Source organism: Thunnus maccoyii, chromosome 15 (genome assembly GCF_910596095.1).
Source record: "Thunnus maccoyii chromosome 15, fThuMac1.1, whole genome shotgun sequence".
Classification (NCBI taxonomy): domain Eukaryota; kingdom Metazoa; phylum Chordata; class Actinopteri; order Scombriformes; family Scombridae; genus Thunnus; species Thunnus maccoyii.
Genome location: NC_056547.1, coordinates 28971806 through 28991268, shown reverse-complemented (window position 1 = coordinate 28991268; position 19463 = coordinate 28971806). Strand labels below are relative to the sequence as shown.

At 39.7% G+C, this 19463-nt stretch overlaps 1 protein-coding gene across 1 annotated transcript in view; it reads left to right on the top strand.

Annotated features, from left to right (window-relative positions):
• thsd7aa (thrombospondin, type I, domain containing 7Aa) overlaps nt 1–19463 on the top strand; it is a 103113-nt gene that overhangs the window by 72503 nt on the left and 11147 nt on the right. Inside the window, exons 21-25 of the mRNA XM_042435695.1 lie at nt 7304–7449; nt 8320–8494; nt 11235–11408; nt 11948–12043; nt 16064–16146. Of these exons, the coding sequence (XP_042291629.1) occupies nt 7304–7449; nt 8320–8494; nt 11235–11408; nt 11948–12043; nt 16064–16146 (674 nt within the window). The remainder of the gene's footprint in view (nt 1–7303; nt 7450–8319; nt 8495–11234; nt 11409–11947; nt 12044–16063; nt 16147–19463) is intronic.

Below are 19463 nucleotides of genomic sequence, written 5' to 3'. Positions count from 1 at the left end.
CCACCTCTAACATGATGGTTCCAATAGTAAAAATATATAGTGCTTGTTGAATGTTTGTTGACCATACAAGAACCCTTATTATAACCTTAATGTATTAGTCTACGCTAACAAGAAAAAGAAAGGAAAACAAAAATCAATTTGTAAATCTGACAAAATCTTAATTAAAGGTACACCTATATTTCCTTCCAGGGCTTTCAACTGCATCTCATGGTCTTCATCAACAATTGAAGTGTGCTCAGTTATCATGGAGTTGACACCATAACAACTCAGTATATGTAGAATAACTCATATCTATTCAGTATAACAAACCTCATTCTCTGATGAAGACTGTAAGATGGGGTCAAAAGCTGCAGAAAAAGTAAGCTAATGAGTAGACCTTTAGTGAAGATGACTTTTTAGACATGGCAGCTTCTTCACACAGTAGCTGCGATAACACAGTAATGTTAGCTGTGAGTGATGATCCATCACTGCTGCAGGTCGACAGTGCTCAACTCTCAACTGTGTGGTAAAGGAAGTCAGCCTCTCTTACGGTAATGGTGGAAACCAGAAACGCTTTATGACGTGAGAAACGATTGTGTTATAGCCCTGAACCAACTGAGAGAGGGATAATAATGTCCTTGCATGTAATTCCATAGGATCAGCTCATTGATTGGTGGTCCATTATGAGTGTGTGCTCTGGGGCTCAGGGAGCACTCTGCTCTCCATGAGTCCTTGAGAAGAGCAGGAGCCAGAAGCAACAAGAGCAAATAGTAGATATGAAACCAATACAGGCCTTAGCTATTGTGGTAACCTTAATCTGTCCCCAGGCGAGAAGGATTTTTTCTTGGTATGGAGAAACAGCAGGAAGGCGACGAGAAGAGAGGGCCTCCTCGCTTTCCTTCCTGTGTTTCTTTTTATCTCCAGGCTGGCTGCGGGGACATACATCCCTGGAGGAACTAATTTCTGTTCCTGAGCCAGGAATAGCAATGAGCTGGATTGGTTTTTTCAAGCAAATGAACATACCTGGAATCAGTAAGGCTCTGTTATCAATCAGGCGGTGTAAAAACAGAGCTATTTTCCTGGATGTGTCCAACCTGTGTGCATAGATAATCATGGCATTGTGTGTTCTCCAGCCAAACACTGATAGTGACAGCTGGCACACTCCTTTTTTTACCCAGCAGCCCTCCCTGCCACCCGCAGCTCAACCTCAAACTCTGCCATGACCGCCCGCAGGGAGACCACTGAGGCATGAGAATCGTAATGGAGGGTGATGACTGGTTTCTATGGGCATAAGGAGCAACCAGTGAACAAAGCAACACCCACACATGATGGTGAACTTTGATTAGAAATCTATGGCCCAGATTCACTTGGGGTCTGTGCAAGAAAGTAATGGGCCCTACAATACAAAGGGGTGAGGGAGGCATTTAGCTTGCAAATCTTTTTTTCTTTCAAGGCCACACCTTCCACTATTGATGTGTTCACTTCATCATACTATGTTATTTAAAGCTACAGTGATCAATATTTACTAGTTTGACAATGGATCAAATGACTGTGTGTAATTTGAAAGGTGTCGTTCCTCATGATGAACCCACAGAATTTTCCCCAACTCTACAGTTTCTCTCAGCTTTGTGCAGCTTTTAAGCCTATTCTAGCTTATTGTTTTGATTTTACAGCATATTTACAGTATGGTTCACTTGCTGCTCTAATGAAGCTCAGTTCCAGCAGCAATAGGATATATAGGGTGTATCTTGTCACCAACAAGAAATGAAAACAACAAGCAAGGGTTTTCCAGTCTAAACTTTCAGACCAGATAATAGTTAAAAAGTGATTTAAAGCCCAAGGGTATCAGCACTGGTAGATAATTTCAAGAGTTAGGTCCTGCTGTATGAAATTGGCAGACATGGTATCAGAGGACCCGAGACAAGTAGAAGATATTACTACAGCGGTCAATACTGTGTCAATGGTAAGCAGTATAATGACAGAAATAAAGAAGGAATGGTTTAACATGAATTGAGAGGCTAAAAACATCTTGCTATGGAAACTGTCAACAACTTAGAAGCGGGGCAGTCAAGTTGATGTGACAGTCATGGAGATGGACGCCAAAATACATTTCGCTGTAGGTGATGTTACATTGTTGGGTCCAATGGAGGATGTTCCTCTGGATGGAGACTTGCATAAAGATTTTGAGCCAGCTGTTGAAGTGTGGCAATTTTCCTAGCAACTACTGATTTCTATGAATTGTGATGCGAAAATCCTTATGCCAATAAAATCTAAAAGAATACAAGGTTTCTAACCTCTTAGTTAAGATACACAGCCCAATGATACGGCATCTGTATATGACACATATAATAGGCCTGGACTACTCGACAGTTTGTTCATGGCCAACAGAAAATTCTAAATAATGGTTAAATTAGCGAAGTTAGTTCTCTTATGTCACTTATACATGCCTCTTAAGAAATGCTTCTTGCGTAGGGCTCATTGTTTTACAGCGAAGATCCCTCTGTGGTTCATGTAATTCTGGTGGGTTTTGCTTGAAGATGAACTGGCAGCTGGTGAGACCTGCTGCTGGGGAAACATCACTCAGGGATTTGTTCCTGATGGTGTTCAACATTAAGAGGAGTGTTACAGTGCTTGGCAAAACAACACTGGAGACTGAATCAATTAATCCTATATGCATTTTATGAATGGCAGTTAATGGTCTTTGTGAGAAGCACTGGACCTCTGAAAATAATCTCTTGGAAGTAGATCAAACCTTACAATGGCATTTATATCAATTTTCTCCTTAACAAGCACACTTTAAACATGTTTTATATCAGAACTATTGCTCAAATGAACTTGCAACGTTCTGTGATTTTTTGAGACCCACTTTGTATTCTGTGCCACTGGTAAAGTAGTATAGCTGAATGTATTATTTGTTTTAGGTGGTATAGTCGACAAAAAACACATACCACATTTCCTTTGAGACGGCAACTAATTGAGAGTTTTCTCACATCCCTCCCCCGGGGCTCTTTGTTAAAATGCAGAGTGAATTTGTTAAAGGGCACTTTTTCCCTCTTTCTCACCTCATATCCTCCAACCTAAGATAGCTGCTGGTTTCATTTGAACACAACAAAGAAATATGAATATTCAAAATGGCTGCAGGGAGTGTGATGAAGGCCCAGAATTGCACCATAGATGAAGTCAGTAGAAAAAGAATAGAACACTCTAGATTATTGCAATGAGACATAGGAAAAGGAAAAGGAATTCATAGTTTATTCCTTGGAAAAAGATGTTACTTGAGAAATTAGGGAAAAAAAATAGATTTTTCAGGTGTCACACCATGCACAGTTCTGTCTAATTAACAGAGACCTGAAGTCATTCATTCAAATGGATGGTGGATTCTGGACAGTAATGAACTAATTGGGTGGCTGTGGCTCAGGAGGTAGAGTGGGTCGTCCACTAATTGGAGGATTGGTGGTTCGATGCCTGGCTCCTTCAGTCTGCATGTCGAAGTGTCCTTAGGCAAGATATTGAACCCCAACTTGCTCCTGATGGCTGTACCATCAGTGTATGAATGTGTGTGAATGGTTAGTTCCCTCTGATTGGCAGGTTGGGACCTTGTATGGTAGCCCCAATACCCATTCAGCATATGAATGTGTGTGAATGGGTGAATGTGACACGTAGTCTAAAAGCGCTTTGAGTGGTTGGAAGACTAGAAAGACGCTATACAAGTACAGTCCATTTACCATTTAGTTCCCCTTTGCGGTGTTGGATCTGCTGATCATCAGATCATTGATAGAATGGATGTTCCCAAAGTCTCGACAGCCAGAAGCCATTTGGCTATTTTAGACAAAAGAAAACTGATTTTCACAGCAAAAAAAATTATATTATTATTATATATTATTATATTATTATGTAACATTGCCTTATCTTCCAAAATGCATCATCACTAGTTATAAAAACTTGATATTTGCTATTGTCGGACCATTTCACTAATCATGGCATCCAAGCTACGTAAACCTAGCTCCACATTTTGCTCATGGTGCCTGTCTGCTGCTGGGTCATGATAGCAGGGATACTCGAATACAGTGAGGACTAGGCTTTCTTCCTTGTTGTTCCAATTTGGCCAAGCAAAGAGTTCCTCCAGTGGTGGAAGAAGTAATCTGATCTTTTATTTAAATAAAAGTAACAATACTACAGTGTAGAAATACTCTGTTTCAAGTATAAGTCATCAATTCAAATATTTGCACCAAGTATACTTAAAGTAAAAAAACAAACAAAAACTTAAAGTATTCATTATGCAGAATGGTTAATGTATAAGCATCATTTTAATGTTGCAGCTGGGAAAGATGGGGCTAATTTTAACTACTTTATATACTGCTGCATAGCTTATTCTACATATATGCATTATATTTGTGTTGATTATATTTTGTATTCATAATCTGAATCTGCAAAGTAACGAGTGACTAAAGCTGTGAAATGTAGTGAAGTATTTACAATAACAGTACAATATTTGCCTTTTGAATGTAGTGGCGTAGAAGTATGAAATAGCATACAATTACTCAAGTAAAGTAAAGCCTCCAGTCTTTGAGTCTGTATGTGTGAATGGGCAACCCGTTCTCATTCCCAGGTCATCAAATACTGATGCTTTGTCATGCCCCATGGCGTCTCATACAGACACACGAGGTACCCTTTGATGTCTGTATGAGATGCTTCGGGCTTTCAGCTAGCTCCGATATAAACCCACCCAAGGCAATTATAGATGCTCAGAGCAACTGCTCTGGCCGTCCATTGACTCCCATGTTAACCCACCCGTGGCACTATAAGACGCTTTGAGTGGGATACAGAGCTGCTGCCTGTATTTTCCCCACTGTCAATTCTCATGTTAAGGTTTTCTTTTAATGATATGATATCCTCAACATTCCTCAACACAAAAACACAAAAGTGTCCTAATTCAGCAATACACTAGATTCATGTTATAGTCATCAGTTTGAATTATTTCTCCTTCAATTCTGAGAAATCAAGTTTTTTTTTTGTCAGTTTTCGAGAGCGGAAGGCTACATTACCCATGACTCTCAGCCACCTTTGCTATGAAGAAGAAGCCAGTCCATTTTGTGTTACCCGTTACAAAACTGTAATTACAGAATTTATTACAAACTGATTAAGATTTTGCATAAAATCTTGTTCCATGGCCATATAAACAGGATGAAGATGGGCTTATCAAACTGGACTTTAAAATTCACATCCCTCATTTAATCCCTGCACTTGTCACTTTCATATATTTCATCAAACTGGACTTTACATTGTGCATTGCATTTAACCTCCAATGTTACATAATATAATTATTATGCATGTCACATTTAATTGTTGCTCTTGTCACCTTCATATATTTCATACATTTTATTTCTTTGTCCATGCACAGTCACTATTTCCTTTCTACGGTCAATATTTCATTTCAAGTTATATATCCCATTTCAAAACTATTACTATTCCATTCTGTAAATAGATTTTAAATGTTAAATTACTTTGTTTATTTCATTATTATTATTACTTTGCTTTTGTCTATTTTTATTTTTCTGTGTTGCATTTGTGTTGCACAAACGCCAAGACACATTCCTTCTATGCTTGCATTGGCTAATAAAACAGATTCTGATTGAATTGACTATATCATGCTGACAGAAAATCCCCAAACCAAACCATCCCCAGTACAAAAAATCTCCACGATTGTGTAAATAGTAGTCTATGCATTCTGTCAGAGGCCTGCTGGAGATGCTTATATGCCTAGGCGTCCTTGCAGCCTGGTTTCTACCCTTAATGATAATTAAAGTGGTCATAATACCTCATATGCTGATACTGATGTTTCTAATTTGATAACATAGCTTATGGCACTTTGTTGACAAGTGGCCATGGTATAAGTAAAGCGGGATAATAAAGTTCATAATAATAAATAATAAAAGTAAAGTTCATGCATAAATCATTCAGTCATACTGCTTGCTTTTGTTTATTTGCACACAATCATCAATTACACAAAGAGACAAATCATATATAAATATAATACCTGTGGATCCTCATGTGTTGTAGGATTACAGATAAAATGTAGTATGTTGCTTATGGAACAAGATGTATGAAGTACATTTGTATCTTACAATAATTGCACATATTGTGTTCTAGATGTTTAAAAAATGGTAGCATCACAACTAAATACCTCAGCCAATAAAGTGATGGCAGCTAGTTAAGTTGTTTGTAATTTGTTGTTTATAGCCTGTGTTCTCTGTGAGGTCACCAGAGCCAGAGGGTCAAAAGGGCTCCCAAGTTTGCAGTATCCTGACATAACCAGAAAATAGATAGATAGATACTTTACATAAATAAGACCCCTCCTGTCTCAGACACAAAAATGACATTTCATAATAGGATAACTGAATGTCTTCATCCCGTTTATGTGGTGGATTTGATGCTTTTATCAGGACGGCTTTGGCTCAGGAGGTAGAGTTAGTTGTCCACTAACTGCAGGGTTGGCGCTTTGATCCCCAGCTCCTCCTGTCCATGTGTCGAAGTCTCCTTGAGTAAGACACTGAACCCCAAGTTGTTCCTGATGGTCAGGCCAGTGCCTTACATGGCAGCTCCAACGCCATGGTGTGTGTGTGTGAATGGGTGAATGAGAGGCAAAACTTGTAAAGCACTTTGTCCGTTAAGGTAGAAAGGTGCTATGTAAGTGCAGTCCACCATTTATCATTTTAGTGTAAAGGCAGGCTAGGGTAAGGGTTAAGGAAGTCAAGCCTCTGTCAGCACTGGTCCTGGTGTAAGAGTGGCTGCTAGTAATACAGCAAAAGCTACCAATGAGGGACAAAGTATGACAATTTCAATAATGACAAAGTAAATCATGTCCAATTTGAAACTGAGAATTGCAAGTGTGTACAATTTGCAGATATATGGTAATATAACTTTACAAAAAAATCACAAATTAATACAACTTTGAGTAAGTTTACAAAATTCATAGTTGGACAAACTAGGAAATTCCGTTTAAAAAGTAATTGTCTAATTTGAGATTTTGTTGAATTAGAATTTTCACTTAACATTTAGAATTTTACAGTGTGATGAATATGACACGATGGGGGTGTACATCATACATCAGTGTTTTTAGTGCCTGGCCTCCTTGGCCATTATTTGACTTCCAGCTTTGATTTGAGAATTAATTGTAGCTCCACAGCTGTTTCCAGCTGCTCTGACCTGACTGTCTTCCTGATCTTAACAAGGCTTGGACATATGTAGAGGTCATAATTCAGCATTCCACTCAACGCCTCATGAATTAATAATATTTTTTTTTTCTCTTCTTCTTGTTCTGCAGGCAAGCTATGGAGAAGGCGGACAGTGATCCAGGCTCCCCAGGGTGATGGGAGGCCGTGTCCCTCCCAGATGGAGCAGTGGAAGCCCTGCCTGGTGAAGCCCTGCTACAGCTGGAGATACAGCGCCTGGTCTGAGTGCAAGTCTGAGGTCAGTCAGCCTTCAGCTTTCTGTCTGTCAGACAACTAGATAGAGTTTGACATTTTACCAGAGCAATTTCACTAGAAAGTTACATTTTTCCATCATCACAATATTTAAAATTGTTTAAAGAGGGACATATTCTGCACATTTCCAGGTCTATATTTATATTCTGGGGCTCTACTGGAATATCTTTGAATGATTTACAGTTAAAATTCCTTCTTTATCTTGTACTGACCCTTTATGCAGCCCCTCAGTTCAGCCTCTGTCTGAAACAGGTGGTTTTAGCTCCTATCTCTTTAAGGCCCCGCCTCCCGATGAGCCCACTCTCAACTGAATTTTGATGACTTAAGTTTCTGTTTATAGAAACAATCCAGGTGAAAATTGTTGCACTATTCATTCAACAATCTTGACATTGAGTCCATGATGGAGGAAGCATATTATTCACATTATTATTATAATCATATTACTCATCTCGCATCAACCGCAAATAGTCTCCATGTCACCAAGACTCCAGCAGGAGGATGTTCTGAAAGCTTGGAGAGTACCATGCAGTTCCTCTTCTCAATCCCTCCCCTTTCCTTCTTTCTCTGACGTGTTCTTCATTTTGTTCTTTCTGTGTCCCTCCCCCACCCCCCCATCATTTTTCATTTTTCTTCGCTTGAAGCATTACATTGACATGCTGCTGGACTTCAGAGGAAAGATATGTTGTGGTACTTTGTTCTTTTGAAAAAAAAAAAACTTTTAAAAACTTAAAAAAAAAAAAAAAAAAAAGCTTTGAAGCTGGATTTTGTGTAAACAGCCAACTAGTGCTTCATGACTGCATGTGCTGCATGAGATGAAGACATTATGTATAGAGACATGTCTGATGGATACATACAGGGGGCGAGGTGTGGAGAGGGCCTGCGCTTCAGGAACGTGTCATGCTTCGTGTCGGATGGCTCAGGTCTGCAGGACAGCAGCCTGGTGGATGATGAGCTGTGTGGAGACCTGGAGCCTTCTGTGGACGGAGATACACACATCATACTACAGGAACCCTGCACTGTACCCTGTCCAGGTAAGAAGACACAGTAATACAGGTTCCAACAGAGAGAGAGGATATACAGTACATAGGTACTCTACTATATTTATACCAGGTTTTAAATCTGTAACCCAGTCTGCAAGATTTGTGAAATGACTAGAGAAATCAAATTTACAAGTACAATCCCTGCAATACTTAGTTCTGGCAGTTGTTCCTATCAGTAACAAAAAACTTGCATTGATAGAGATAATAGCTAAGATCCAGGAATGCGGCAACATCCCTAAAAAGAACTACACCCAGAAAATCAATTGAACCATTTCTGAGCCCCAGAAAACCACAGGACCAAATAGAAATCCAATTGGATTGGTCTGTAAAAAAGCAAAGATCTAGTGGGAATTGGAAACAATATACTGTATACTGCAGTTAGCCTATAAACACACTGAATGCAATTGATTCGCTGGAATATCTCACTCTTTTCCAGGAAAAACAAGATTTCTCGTCATAAATAAAGTTTGATTTTAAACACAGAACTAAGTTAACTGAATTTAAACAGGATTAACTGTAAAGTGGTGTTTAATCTATTTCTCTAAAATGACCTTGAATGAACAACAAACCTTCAAGCTTGGTTCAATTTTCAGATTTTTTTATTTTCTTAATTTTCTTCTTTCATGTGTTCATACAACTGTACAGAATTGAATAATTCCTCATCTTTTATCATTTCCTCTTACAAAATTTCATACATCTGACTGTTTATAGGTGACTTTCTTTAGAGCTGACCTGAGGTTATACTCTGCAGAGAGGGAACATACAGCCATCTCAGCTTATTGTTTGGTGGTTTGAGGCGCAGAAGTACTGTTTTTAGATGTTTAGTTGTAACATTGAAACATTCAAGTCTAACCACTTGAATGTTGTCTAGGGGCACCATAAAAATATGACAGTGTGTTGATCCATAGCACTAACAGTAATACTAGTCCAATAACAACAAAGAAGTGGCTGTGGCAGCACTTAGTACTGAGTATGCTTGATTGTAGGAGCTACTAGAGCTCCAGAGTGCACCACACAATGCACAACACTCTGATGTTAACAGGTGGGAGGAGGGAAGCTGAGGACAATGTAGAAAGCTTTTACAGCTGAAAATGGATGCTGGAGACAGTCAGGTTTTTTTTGTACCTCAGTGAAAGCCTTCAAAGCTTGCTGCTGCAGTCATTTCAAGTCTTCCATTGACATGAGGAGAGGATACTGTGGTTGTAGTTACAGCAGCTACAGTGCGTGTACAGCATTTATACAAGTGTGTGTGTGCATATGTACTCTTACACGAACTATGGTGTGTGGGCGTAATCAGCCCATAATCAAGTTAATTGGCTTAATGGGGGCCACAAGGGTCACAGAGGACTCAGTGAGACCTGTTTGTGTCTGTTCTGACACGTGAAAACAAAACCATTCACTCTCAATACACGTGAGACAGACATACAAATGTGATTTTGCACTACAGTCTTAATTACCTCATCTTCTTTTTGTTCATGTATCCTCATTATTTATTAAACATGTAGAAATGTGCTCATATCGGCCATTCTCTGTTGAACCTATTCAACAGAGAATCTTCTCTTTGCTGGGAATATCATACTTCTGGGCAGATGCTAATTTGGTAATTTTGGTGGGGAAATATCTGAGATTAGGTTTAAATTTGATATCACTTTGGTGTGTGTTCTTGCTAAATTCTTTATTTACCTCAACTGCTAACTGCAGAGACACCCAGATCTTTATTTGAAACAGCCTTATTTATAAGACAGGCATTTATTCCTAATTTCTCCCGTTTTTCAGTGTACTTCATTATATTGTATTTTGGAGTCTGCCTGTTTTCTGATCTACTCCTGTTTTAATTTGCTGTTGATGCAAACCCAACACATCCTCCTTGTCTACGTGTTGTCTTAATAAATTCAGTATGATGTGTATATCCACACAGCACTAACTGCATCAGTACAACAGTGTCGTCATGTCCTGTTACACTCACTGTTCTGCTGCTCATTTCTCATTTTAACAGAAATATTGTTTTCATGCACAATTTTTTTTCCAGTGGCTTCTTCTTTTCCATTTGTCTGTTAAGCTACCTTCAGTGAAACTCAACACTTCCAGCCCAGATGTTTCACACTAAAAGCCCTCTAGTAGCATTAAACTTTCTTTCCTAGTAGGCTTTTATTGCATGGCTTTTTGCACTTCGTCTTTATTGGACAGTAACAAGGGGAAAGAGAGGGCGATGACTGGCTTGAAAGGAACAAGGGAAGTTGCAGATACAGTATGTGGAGTGTGATTCCGTTACTGATGGTACTGTATCTTATCAGCGATTAAAATTGAACAACTAGAGCTAGTAGAATAAAACGTACAAGCCATAGGAAACATTAGAAAATGAAAACAGTATTTCCATTAGAGAAAAGAGTATGACATGACTCTGTCTCTGTACTGATGGATTTAGTGTTGTGGAAATGAACATTATACTGTATGAACTATGTGAGCTACAGAAAATTCCACTCCTCCCAATGTATATTATATTATTACCTGATGTTTATCAGGTAAAAATAGCAGCTTTTATTTGTTCCATGATTTGGTCATCAGTTGAATGTTGGCCATTATTTGAGGATTTACAGTATGCGTCACTGAAAGCTATTTTCAATTCAAAAAGAGTGGGGGCAAAGATGCTTCATGCCAGAACTCCTTAATTATGACTCCACTAAATGCACATTTAGAGTTTTAGTTGCTGAACTCTCTATATGTTCTGTAGGAGAGTGCTACCTGACAGACTGGACAGTTTGGAGTCCGTGCCAGCTGAGCTGTGTTAGCGGAGATGACTTGGGTTTCGGCTCAGTCCAGGTCCGATCCCGAGCTGTGGTGGCGCAGGACCCAGAGAACCTGCTGCAGTGTCCAGAACAGGAGTTGGAGGCCCGGCCTTGTACAGGTCAGTCTGACCAGAGTCCTGCTGGGACTCAAAATGAGCGGGTTGTCCACTAATCGGAAAATTGGTGGTTCGATTCCTGGCTCATCCAGTCCGCATGTCGAAGTGTCCTTGGGCAAGATATTGAACCCCAAATTGCTCCTAATGGCTGTGTCATCTGTGTGTGAATGGAATGGTTCCTCTGATGGGCCCTTGCATGGTAGCCCATTGTATGAATATGTGTGTGAATGAGTGGATGTGGCTCGTAGTGCTAAAGCGCTTTGAGTGGTCAGAAGACTAGAACGGCGCTATACAAGTACAGTCCATTACCATTTACCATTTAAAGTGATTCACCAAGGAAACTAACAGGAGTAGAGGGAGTACTGGGACCAGGAGATCATTGCATTGCATCATAAATTAATTAGCATCCAATTATAATTGCTTTATGGTCAAACTGGGATAAGAACTTTCACCTCCTTTATACAGTTTCTGTTGAATCTACAGTATTAGCTGAATTGTTATTAAAAGCTTTTAATGAAGTCATGACCATGCTCTTCCTACAGAGGGCCAGTGTTTTGAATACAAGTGGAATACTGGACCATGGAGAGGCTCATCTCGCCAAGTCTGGTGTCAGCGCTCAGATGGACTAAATGTCACAGGTAAGCATAATGAACTCTGCCTGAGCCTTTGAGTGATACTGTGGATAGCTAATGAACTGGAATAAGAGCCTTGTTACATAAATATACAGTATATTAGAAAGGTCAAAAGTTAGGAGACCTTTTCTCATTCAAGTGAAGGGGAAGGTGTGTCCGAACTTTTGACAGGTACTGTGCGTATATACAATAGCAATGAACAATTATATGAATAAAACATTACAAATAAACATTCACAAATGGAAGAAAAAAATTAAAAAGACATTGGGAAATTGGGAATTTTGTTTTATCCTTTATATACAAGGATAAAACAAAACAAATGACAAAGACAATACAGAAGATTCATGACCGATATATTGGTTCATCGAGCTGTGAGACAGTAGTGTTACATACAACACAGAAATACAAACCACTGTATATTTGAGATGAACCAATTAGTCAGTTAACCCATCAGTCCATCAAGCTTGTTTTATATGACAGATTAAGTAATTACCATTAGGCCCTGTAATCAATGAAATAACCCAGGATGTTCTGAATACCCAGACAGCATGTGTGGATCAGTCTGTAGTCTCTACTCTGACAGTGTGGATGTAAATGTGACCTAAATTAGCTCTTAAGCTTCCACAGCTCTGACACGTGAGGTCTGGTGATACACATGGCAAGGTGATAATGTGGAAGACGTTACTTAAAACTGTCTCGTTCAGAGTGTCAGAAGCTATCTAAGCATTTCTTGACAGCGAATTCCAGGAAACTGTAAGCAGATGAGGCTTTTAATCCCCAGCAGTGCCACAGTCAAAGTTTAATCCCATTGTCCATCGCATGTCAGGGTAAAGCTCAGCACCAATAGCATTGTTCTCCAACTCCACAAAGCATCACTTATCCACTGGTATGCCACTCGATGAGGGTGTATGTAGAAGAATGTATTTCTTTCATGAAGGCATCTGCTTTTACTTACAGCTCCTGCTTCCTACAGGCCTGGAGCCATGTAGTATTTGTTGGTTAGGTGAGCGTACAACACTCAGCTCTTAGTTTAAGTGAACGATGAATGTCAGTGCTCCCAGTACTCCAGATGGCGTGCCTATCTCCGGCTGCTCTTATTGGCACACTGCATCTTTTTCCTTCTTGCAAATGTTTCCTCACAAGCAGTGGCGTTCCCCTCATGAATATGCATACTGAGCTCTCTCCTCCAGCATGCTGCCTAATAAATATTCAAGAAGCTCTGATAGATTACCGTGTTTTTGCAGACATGTGTTTTATCTGAATGTCTGGTGGTTGGATCAATGTCAGTTGTACTGTCTGTCTACATTATCCTGCTTATTTTATCCTCAGTGGGAATACATACTCTTTACTCTACACAGTCTGCAACTCAGCAAAACCCTGGATGAACCTGATTACCAAGTGACTGAATGATAACTCCAACTCTGCTTCTGACAAAATTAAATTCAGTCAGCAGTTGATTGAGATAAAAAAAAAAAATGTAGGTCCCTCTCTACTGTAAATAGTATCTTCCCTCTTGTATATTTGTCAGTGAGTATTGATTTAGGTCCAGAGTAGTGGAAATAATACCTTTTCCTTTGCCTCCAGGCACTCCATTCCATCGCTGTGAGAGGACAATAGGATTCTCCCAAAGGATGTCTTGCAGTTCATTCCAGTAGTAAAGTGCATAGTACTGGAAGCTAGTACTCCCCTACTGTAGTTCAGAGTTGTTATGAGGAAGTTAGGAAACTACCTTGTCCTGTGTTATTGTATCATGATTGTTCACTCTGAACTGTGCTATCTCAGCAACTTCTACAAAAAGGCCTTATGACTGAAAAGATGTCAGTTGTGACTTTTTCCTATAACTCACATCGGTGAGATCATGAGAGCAATAGCTGTCTCAAATGGTTCCCTGGCAAAGGGTGCACAGTGGTTTAAAGGCGTGAGTACCTTTAAAGGTATACTATGCAGGATTTGTCGGTTAGTGTTTGTAAACACACAGCATTCAAAGTTGGCCATCCCTCCCTCCCTCAATGAGAGAGAGAGACAGAGAGAGAGAGAAAGAGAGCAGTGGTGGTTGAGCAAGCTAGAGAGTAAATGAAGAGAGCAAGCAGCACCGGCGAGAATGAAGTCAAGAATCAGAGTAATAAAATGCTATTTTCTGATTGTTTCAAAGCGGTTACATTCTAAAGCACTCACTCTCGGTTCTGCATGTGTGTGAGTTGGTGAAACAGACACACCGACAGCAGAGGAGTGGCACACAGCAGCACTCTGCACACAACGAAGGAGGGAAGTGGAGAAGCACTGAATCAAATAAATACCTGGACGCTACGCTTCAAGTCCCAGCTTCACACCCTGCACGCTGTTATTGGCTGAACACCCACTGCCCAAAGGTTGTCCAAAGTGTCTCGAACATGACCAAATAATAAGAAAATAATAATTTACAGGCAGAGGGCATACCCAAGCCTTAAGGGTAGTGGCAGCAGCAAGCCAAACCAAATCAAACCAAACTATAATAGTGACTATAATGGTATTTATAATATTTGTTGCTGCAGACTCTCACAGCAGGATGTGTGTGTATGTGTTTGTAGTTTGTTCATTTCTTTTCAGCTGCTGTTGTCTGCAAACAAACTGCCTTTTCTATCAGATACATTTCTCCATTTCTTACATTTTCTACCTGCTTTTTTGGGGGGAAGTGTTTTTTTTTCACGTCGTTGTTCTTGTGGAGGTGAAGCTCAAAGAGGAATTAAAAGAAAGCTAGACTCGAAGAAGAAGAAGCAAACAAATATTAAAAAGACAAATACATCTGATTGACAGGAGCTGTGACACTGTTTACATTAAAGTTTTTCAAGTAAAGACATGGACTGCCTGTCCGCTTCAAAGTGTAATTATCAGTCTTTACAGCTTGAGCAAGTGGTGTGGAAGTTAGTATGCACACAGACTATCTCAGTGGGCTTTTCAGTGCACTGAAGTCCACCGAAGGCATGGATTCGAATAGGAACATCAAAGATCCATGCTCTTGTAAAATGCATCCTTCTTGTGTTTTTTGGTGTTAGAATAAGCTTTTAATTAAGTTGTCTGGAGGTTTGGAGATCATCAAATTTGGACTTTAAAGACCTGAGAAGGCATGCTTTGCAGCAGAGTCCGTGGCATAGAAGATGGTATCATTAGCATAAAATGAACAAACAAAATCTTGCTATCGACAATCAAAAGCCTTGGACAGATTTACAAAGAATGTTGTTTTTGATCAAGCAAGGTAACAGTGTCATAACAGCAGTTACAGCAGTTATGTACTAAGAGCAGACTGTTGTGGCTGATGGATGATATGGTCCTCAGGGAAGGCACGTAGTTGTGAACTGATCAGTGATTCTAAATTTTAGACAGGCAGCCTGGATAGAGGCTAATACTTGTTTAAGTCACAAGTGTCACCACATTCTGTATGGTATTACCTTGTTGAGTAAAAACAGCCCAAGATCAAGACTTCACTTCATCTTGGAAAGGGCCAATGTGTAGATAGTGTAGTGTGTGTTGTGTAGACCGTTATAATGCAGTAAATCACCACATAAAGGGGCAAAGACATAATCTGCCACGGGTATTAAATCTCCCCTGGATGCATATATACTCTCAGCATTGCTACAGTGTATCTGCCAAAGCACGGATTTCAAAACAAGTGCCCAAATCAGTCTCTGGATTTGAGTAAAATCTTTTTAGTGCTTTTCAAACTGGGCTAATTATCAAATTATTCCAGCATAACAAGGCATGGTAAGTATCATTGTAATGAGCTGAATCTTAGTGAGTGTTGTTTTCAGAGAGACAGGAACAGAGACGGCTGTGGCTGCTGTAATACTCACTGCCTCCAGCTCAACAAAAAAGTGTTGGAGTTAGGAATCTGGGCCACATTTGTACTGTTCATGGATTTTTTGGAAAGTCTGTAATACTGCTATTGAGTGACTACCAGCAAAGGTCATTATACTGTTTCGTACAACTCACAATAATAGAAACACTCGCAGTAAACCTCTGATGTTTGACCTTATGGCCTTTTCTCTGCAGGTGGATGCCCAGGGACAGCCAAGCCAATGGCTGACCGATCCTGTGACCCACCCTGCACCAAGCCACGTTCCCTGTGCACAGAGGTGAGTTTGATGACAAATATTGCATACATTTGCAATCAGATCCAGTCTTCAGCATTCACAATAGTACGGCTGCTTTGCTGTGTTGAATGGTATTTTCTGTGGATCTGCTTGATCGATTGTGTAAGATCCCACATGAAGTACAGTATATCTACTTGGGAACCCTTGACACAGGTTCCACATCCTTGAGAGATGTAAGCAGTTTGTTCAGAGTAATTTTCCTTTCTCAGAATTAATTCCATTGAAGAGGCCTGAAGAAGTGAAAATATGAAGTATTTGCCTAGAAAAAGAAATGATTTAGGGAAAGTCATGAAAAATAAATATAATTTTGAGTAACTGATTTTTTTTTTCTTTTACATCTTGTAACCCCTAAGGTTTATCTCGAAAATTCTTTAGGGTTCCCCGACCCCCAAGCTGGGAACTATTGCTTTAGGCCTTTAAGTATCAATGTATCAATTAGCATAGAAAAAAATTAGTTGTGTTGTGGATGTCAGTTTTGTCCAGGGTTGTGCTTGGCAAAACTCAGTGTTAGGCTACTGCAGGGAATTGGCAAACATGGCTTACCTACAACCTTAGAGCTCTGTCTATTACAATATTGCAAATTTAACATGAGGATTCTGTCCTAGGTCCTGTCTGTCCCTTGTTAGTGTGTTCTGTTTCTCCTCATCAGAACTGCTTGTCAGATGGTTGAACAGCTTCCGAAGGACTATACTATACTCAGGACTATACATCCTGATAGGTCTTTTCTGACATTGGTCAACCTCCTCCTCTTTAATGTTGGCAAGTCAGGTCCTATTTTATTGGTGAAAAGACGGATGGCAAGGTTTCAAATCATTACACAGTCCAAAACACCAAATCAAAGAGTCCATTGTTGCATGATTACCTAAACGTAGTGCCACTCAAAATAACTACTTTTCCTCTGCTGATGTTTCTCAGTGTCCTTTGGCATTTATTGGCATCTCTTGGTGTCATTTGGTGTCCTTCTGCATTTTTAGGTCTCTTCTGGTGTCTCCTGCCATCTTTTGTTTCTTGTTTTGTTTCTTGGCATCTTCAGGTGCCATTGGCATCTCCTGATGTTTCTTGGCATTTCCTAATGTTTCTTGGTGTCTCCCAATCTTTCTGGGCGTCTCCTGGTGTCCCTTTGAACCCTCTGGTGTCTCTTGGTGTATTGTATTAGTCCATAATAATGAGCCAGACCTGTCCTCTCATGTGTGACTTCAGTGCTTACCCTTCAATCTTTTCCTATACACACCCTAATGTACTAAACAAAAACACTCATCTTAAGACTGACCAAGCAGATTTATCTTCAAATGTTAACTTAATGTGACATGTTCTGTCTTTTGCCCAAGTATCTACACCAGCTCAGGAACCTAAACAAACAGATTTTGGCTTTGGTTGCTGGCTGTCCCAGGGATTTAACAAAGCAACTGATGTTGATTCTAGCATACAGCTAATAGCCACATGCTACTGTAGCTACTACAGTACAAGATACATTAGATAATTTCACATTGAAAACGTAAGACAGAAATGTTTATCAAACTTATTTCAGCCATGTTAGAAATGAATCAGCAGCCCAAGAGCCGTGTCTGTAACCCCGAATATGGCTGAGCCCCAGAGCCCCTGTTGGGATGAAAGCAGTCCATCTGGGTAGTTTAAGGAAGCAGAAAAAAGGGAATAGAAAAGAGAAAAAATGAGAGGGAAAAAACCCACAATAATCTGACTCACTTGGTGTTGCCACCTGTTGTTAAGCTTTTCCTATTATCCTCTCTGAACACACCTGGACTGAAGCACTACAGGGTAAAGAACAGCTGCTAATGTTTTTCACGAACACACAACTAAGCAAATACACTAGGAGAACCTGCTTTTAAGCTTGCAAATGAAATAGCTCAGAATACACTGACATGAAAAAATCTGTACAGAGCATATCCAAAATATCACAATGCTATTGCAGTTGAAAATAGCCATTATATAATATGTTGGTATGTGATGTGCTGTACTGTCAAACTGCTATCACTGGTTTTGAAGTGATTCTACGGCAGCCTGTGAAAACAGTTGTGTTCTGTGGCTCTGTTGGAGCATTGTCAAGTCAAAAATAACCCTGTTGACTTCATCAGCATTTAGCTCAAAGCACCGCTGTGCTTAATGCTGCATTCATGCTCTGTTGGATGGATGGGAGGATCGGAAAGATTCCCTCTTGTGAGCGTCACATCATCTAACAACTCAGGAGGGTTATATGTTAACTGAGTTGGTCGTATGAGGGTTTAAAATACTGTGCACTGACAAAATTACATTCTATCCATTAAAGTTGGGTTTAATTACATTGAATGACAGACTTTGGCTGATGTGAGGCAACCATGTTTGCTTGGTTTCCAGGTACTTTGTATTATTAAGTGGCAAGTCTGGTATGTTGGAGCTTTCAGAAAGATCCTTGTTTCCCAGTTGTAATTACGTCTTGGAGGTTGACATTAACAATTATTATAAAAATTATTATTATGATAACGATTATTTACAAGTTGGAAAGTCGTGATTACAGTAACTCTGATATGACATGAACATGGCATAAGTACCGCATCTCAAAGGTGCTAGCATAACTCTAGACTCTTAGGACTTTTTTTTCATGGAGTCACAACAACCAGCACAAGCAGCGTTATGATAGTTTGGTATTTTTCTGACCTTGAAATTTGCTTTGCCTGTTCTTTTGGTATCTTGTGCACAGGTGGGAGGAGAAGTGGAAGTAGGTAGGAGATTCATTCAAATGAGGCAGCGCAAAGTGAGTTGTTGATACATGGAAATTGGGTCTTTGACATTGAGCTGAGAATAAATGTTTCTGGTGTAATGTCAATTACTGACACATTTGACCTGCAGTAAATGGCACTCTCCCACCAGTAGGTGATTTAAATTGGCATCAAAAATAACGTTTAATGTTATTAATGCAAGAACGGCAGTAAATCAGTGTACATTGATCTATAAATTAATATACCCATATTAATGAATGTTTTGCAGTATCTGTGTGCAACGCTGTATGAAAACCTCCTTCTATTTATCATACTCCTTCATCAGGACAGATATGTTGACAAATCTGGAGCCTCCAATAAGAGAAGAGCTGTGCCAGAGCACAGTGCCATTACGCATGGCTGGTCACTGTTTACACCTTGATTAAATCATATGAAATTTACACCAGGCTACTACAAAATGACCACATACAACTCTACACACATCAGACTGGTTGGTTATAACTGGGTACTCTGCCTGTTTAAATGGGCCTTGTGGAGTTTTCTTGTAAACAAACAAATGTTGGTCTAATAAATGTTTCATGCATT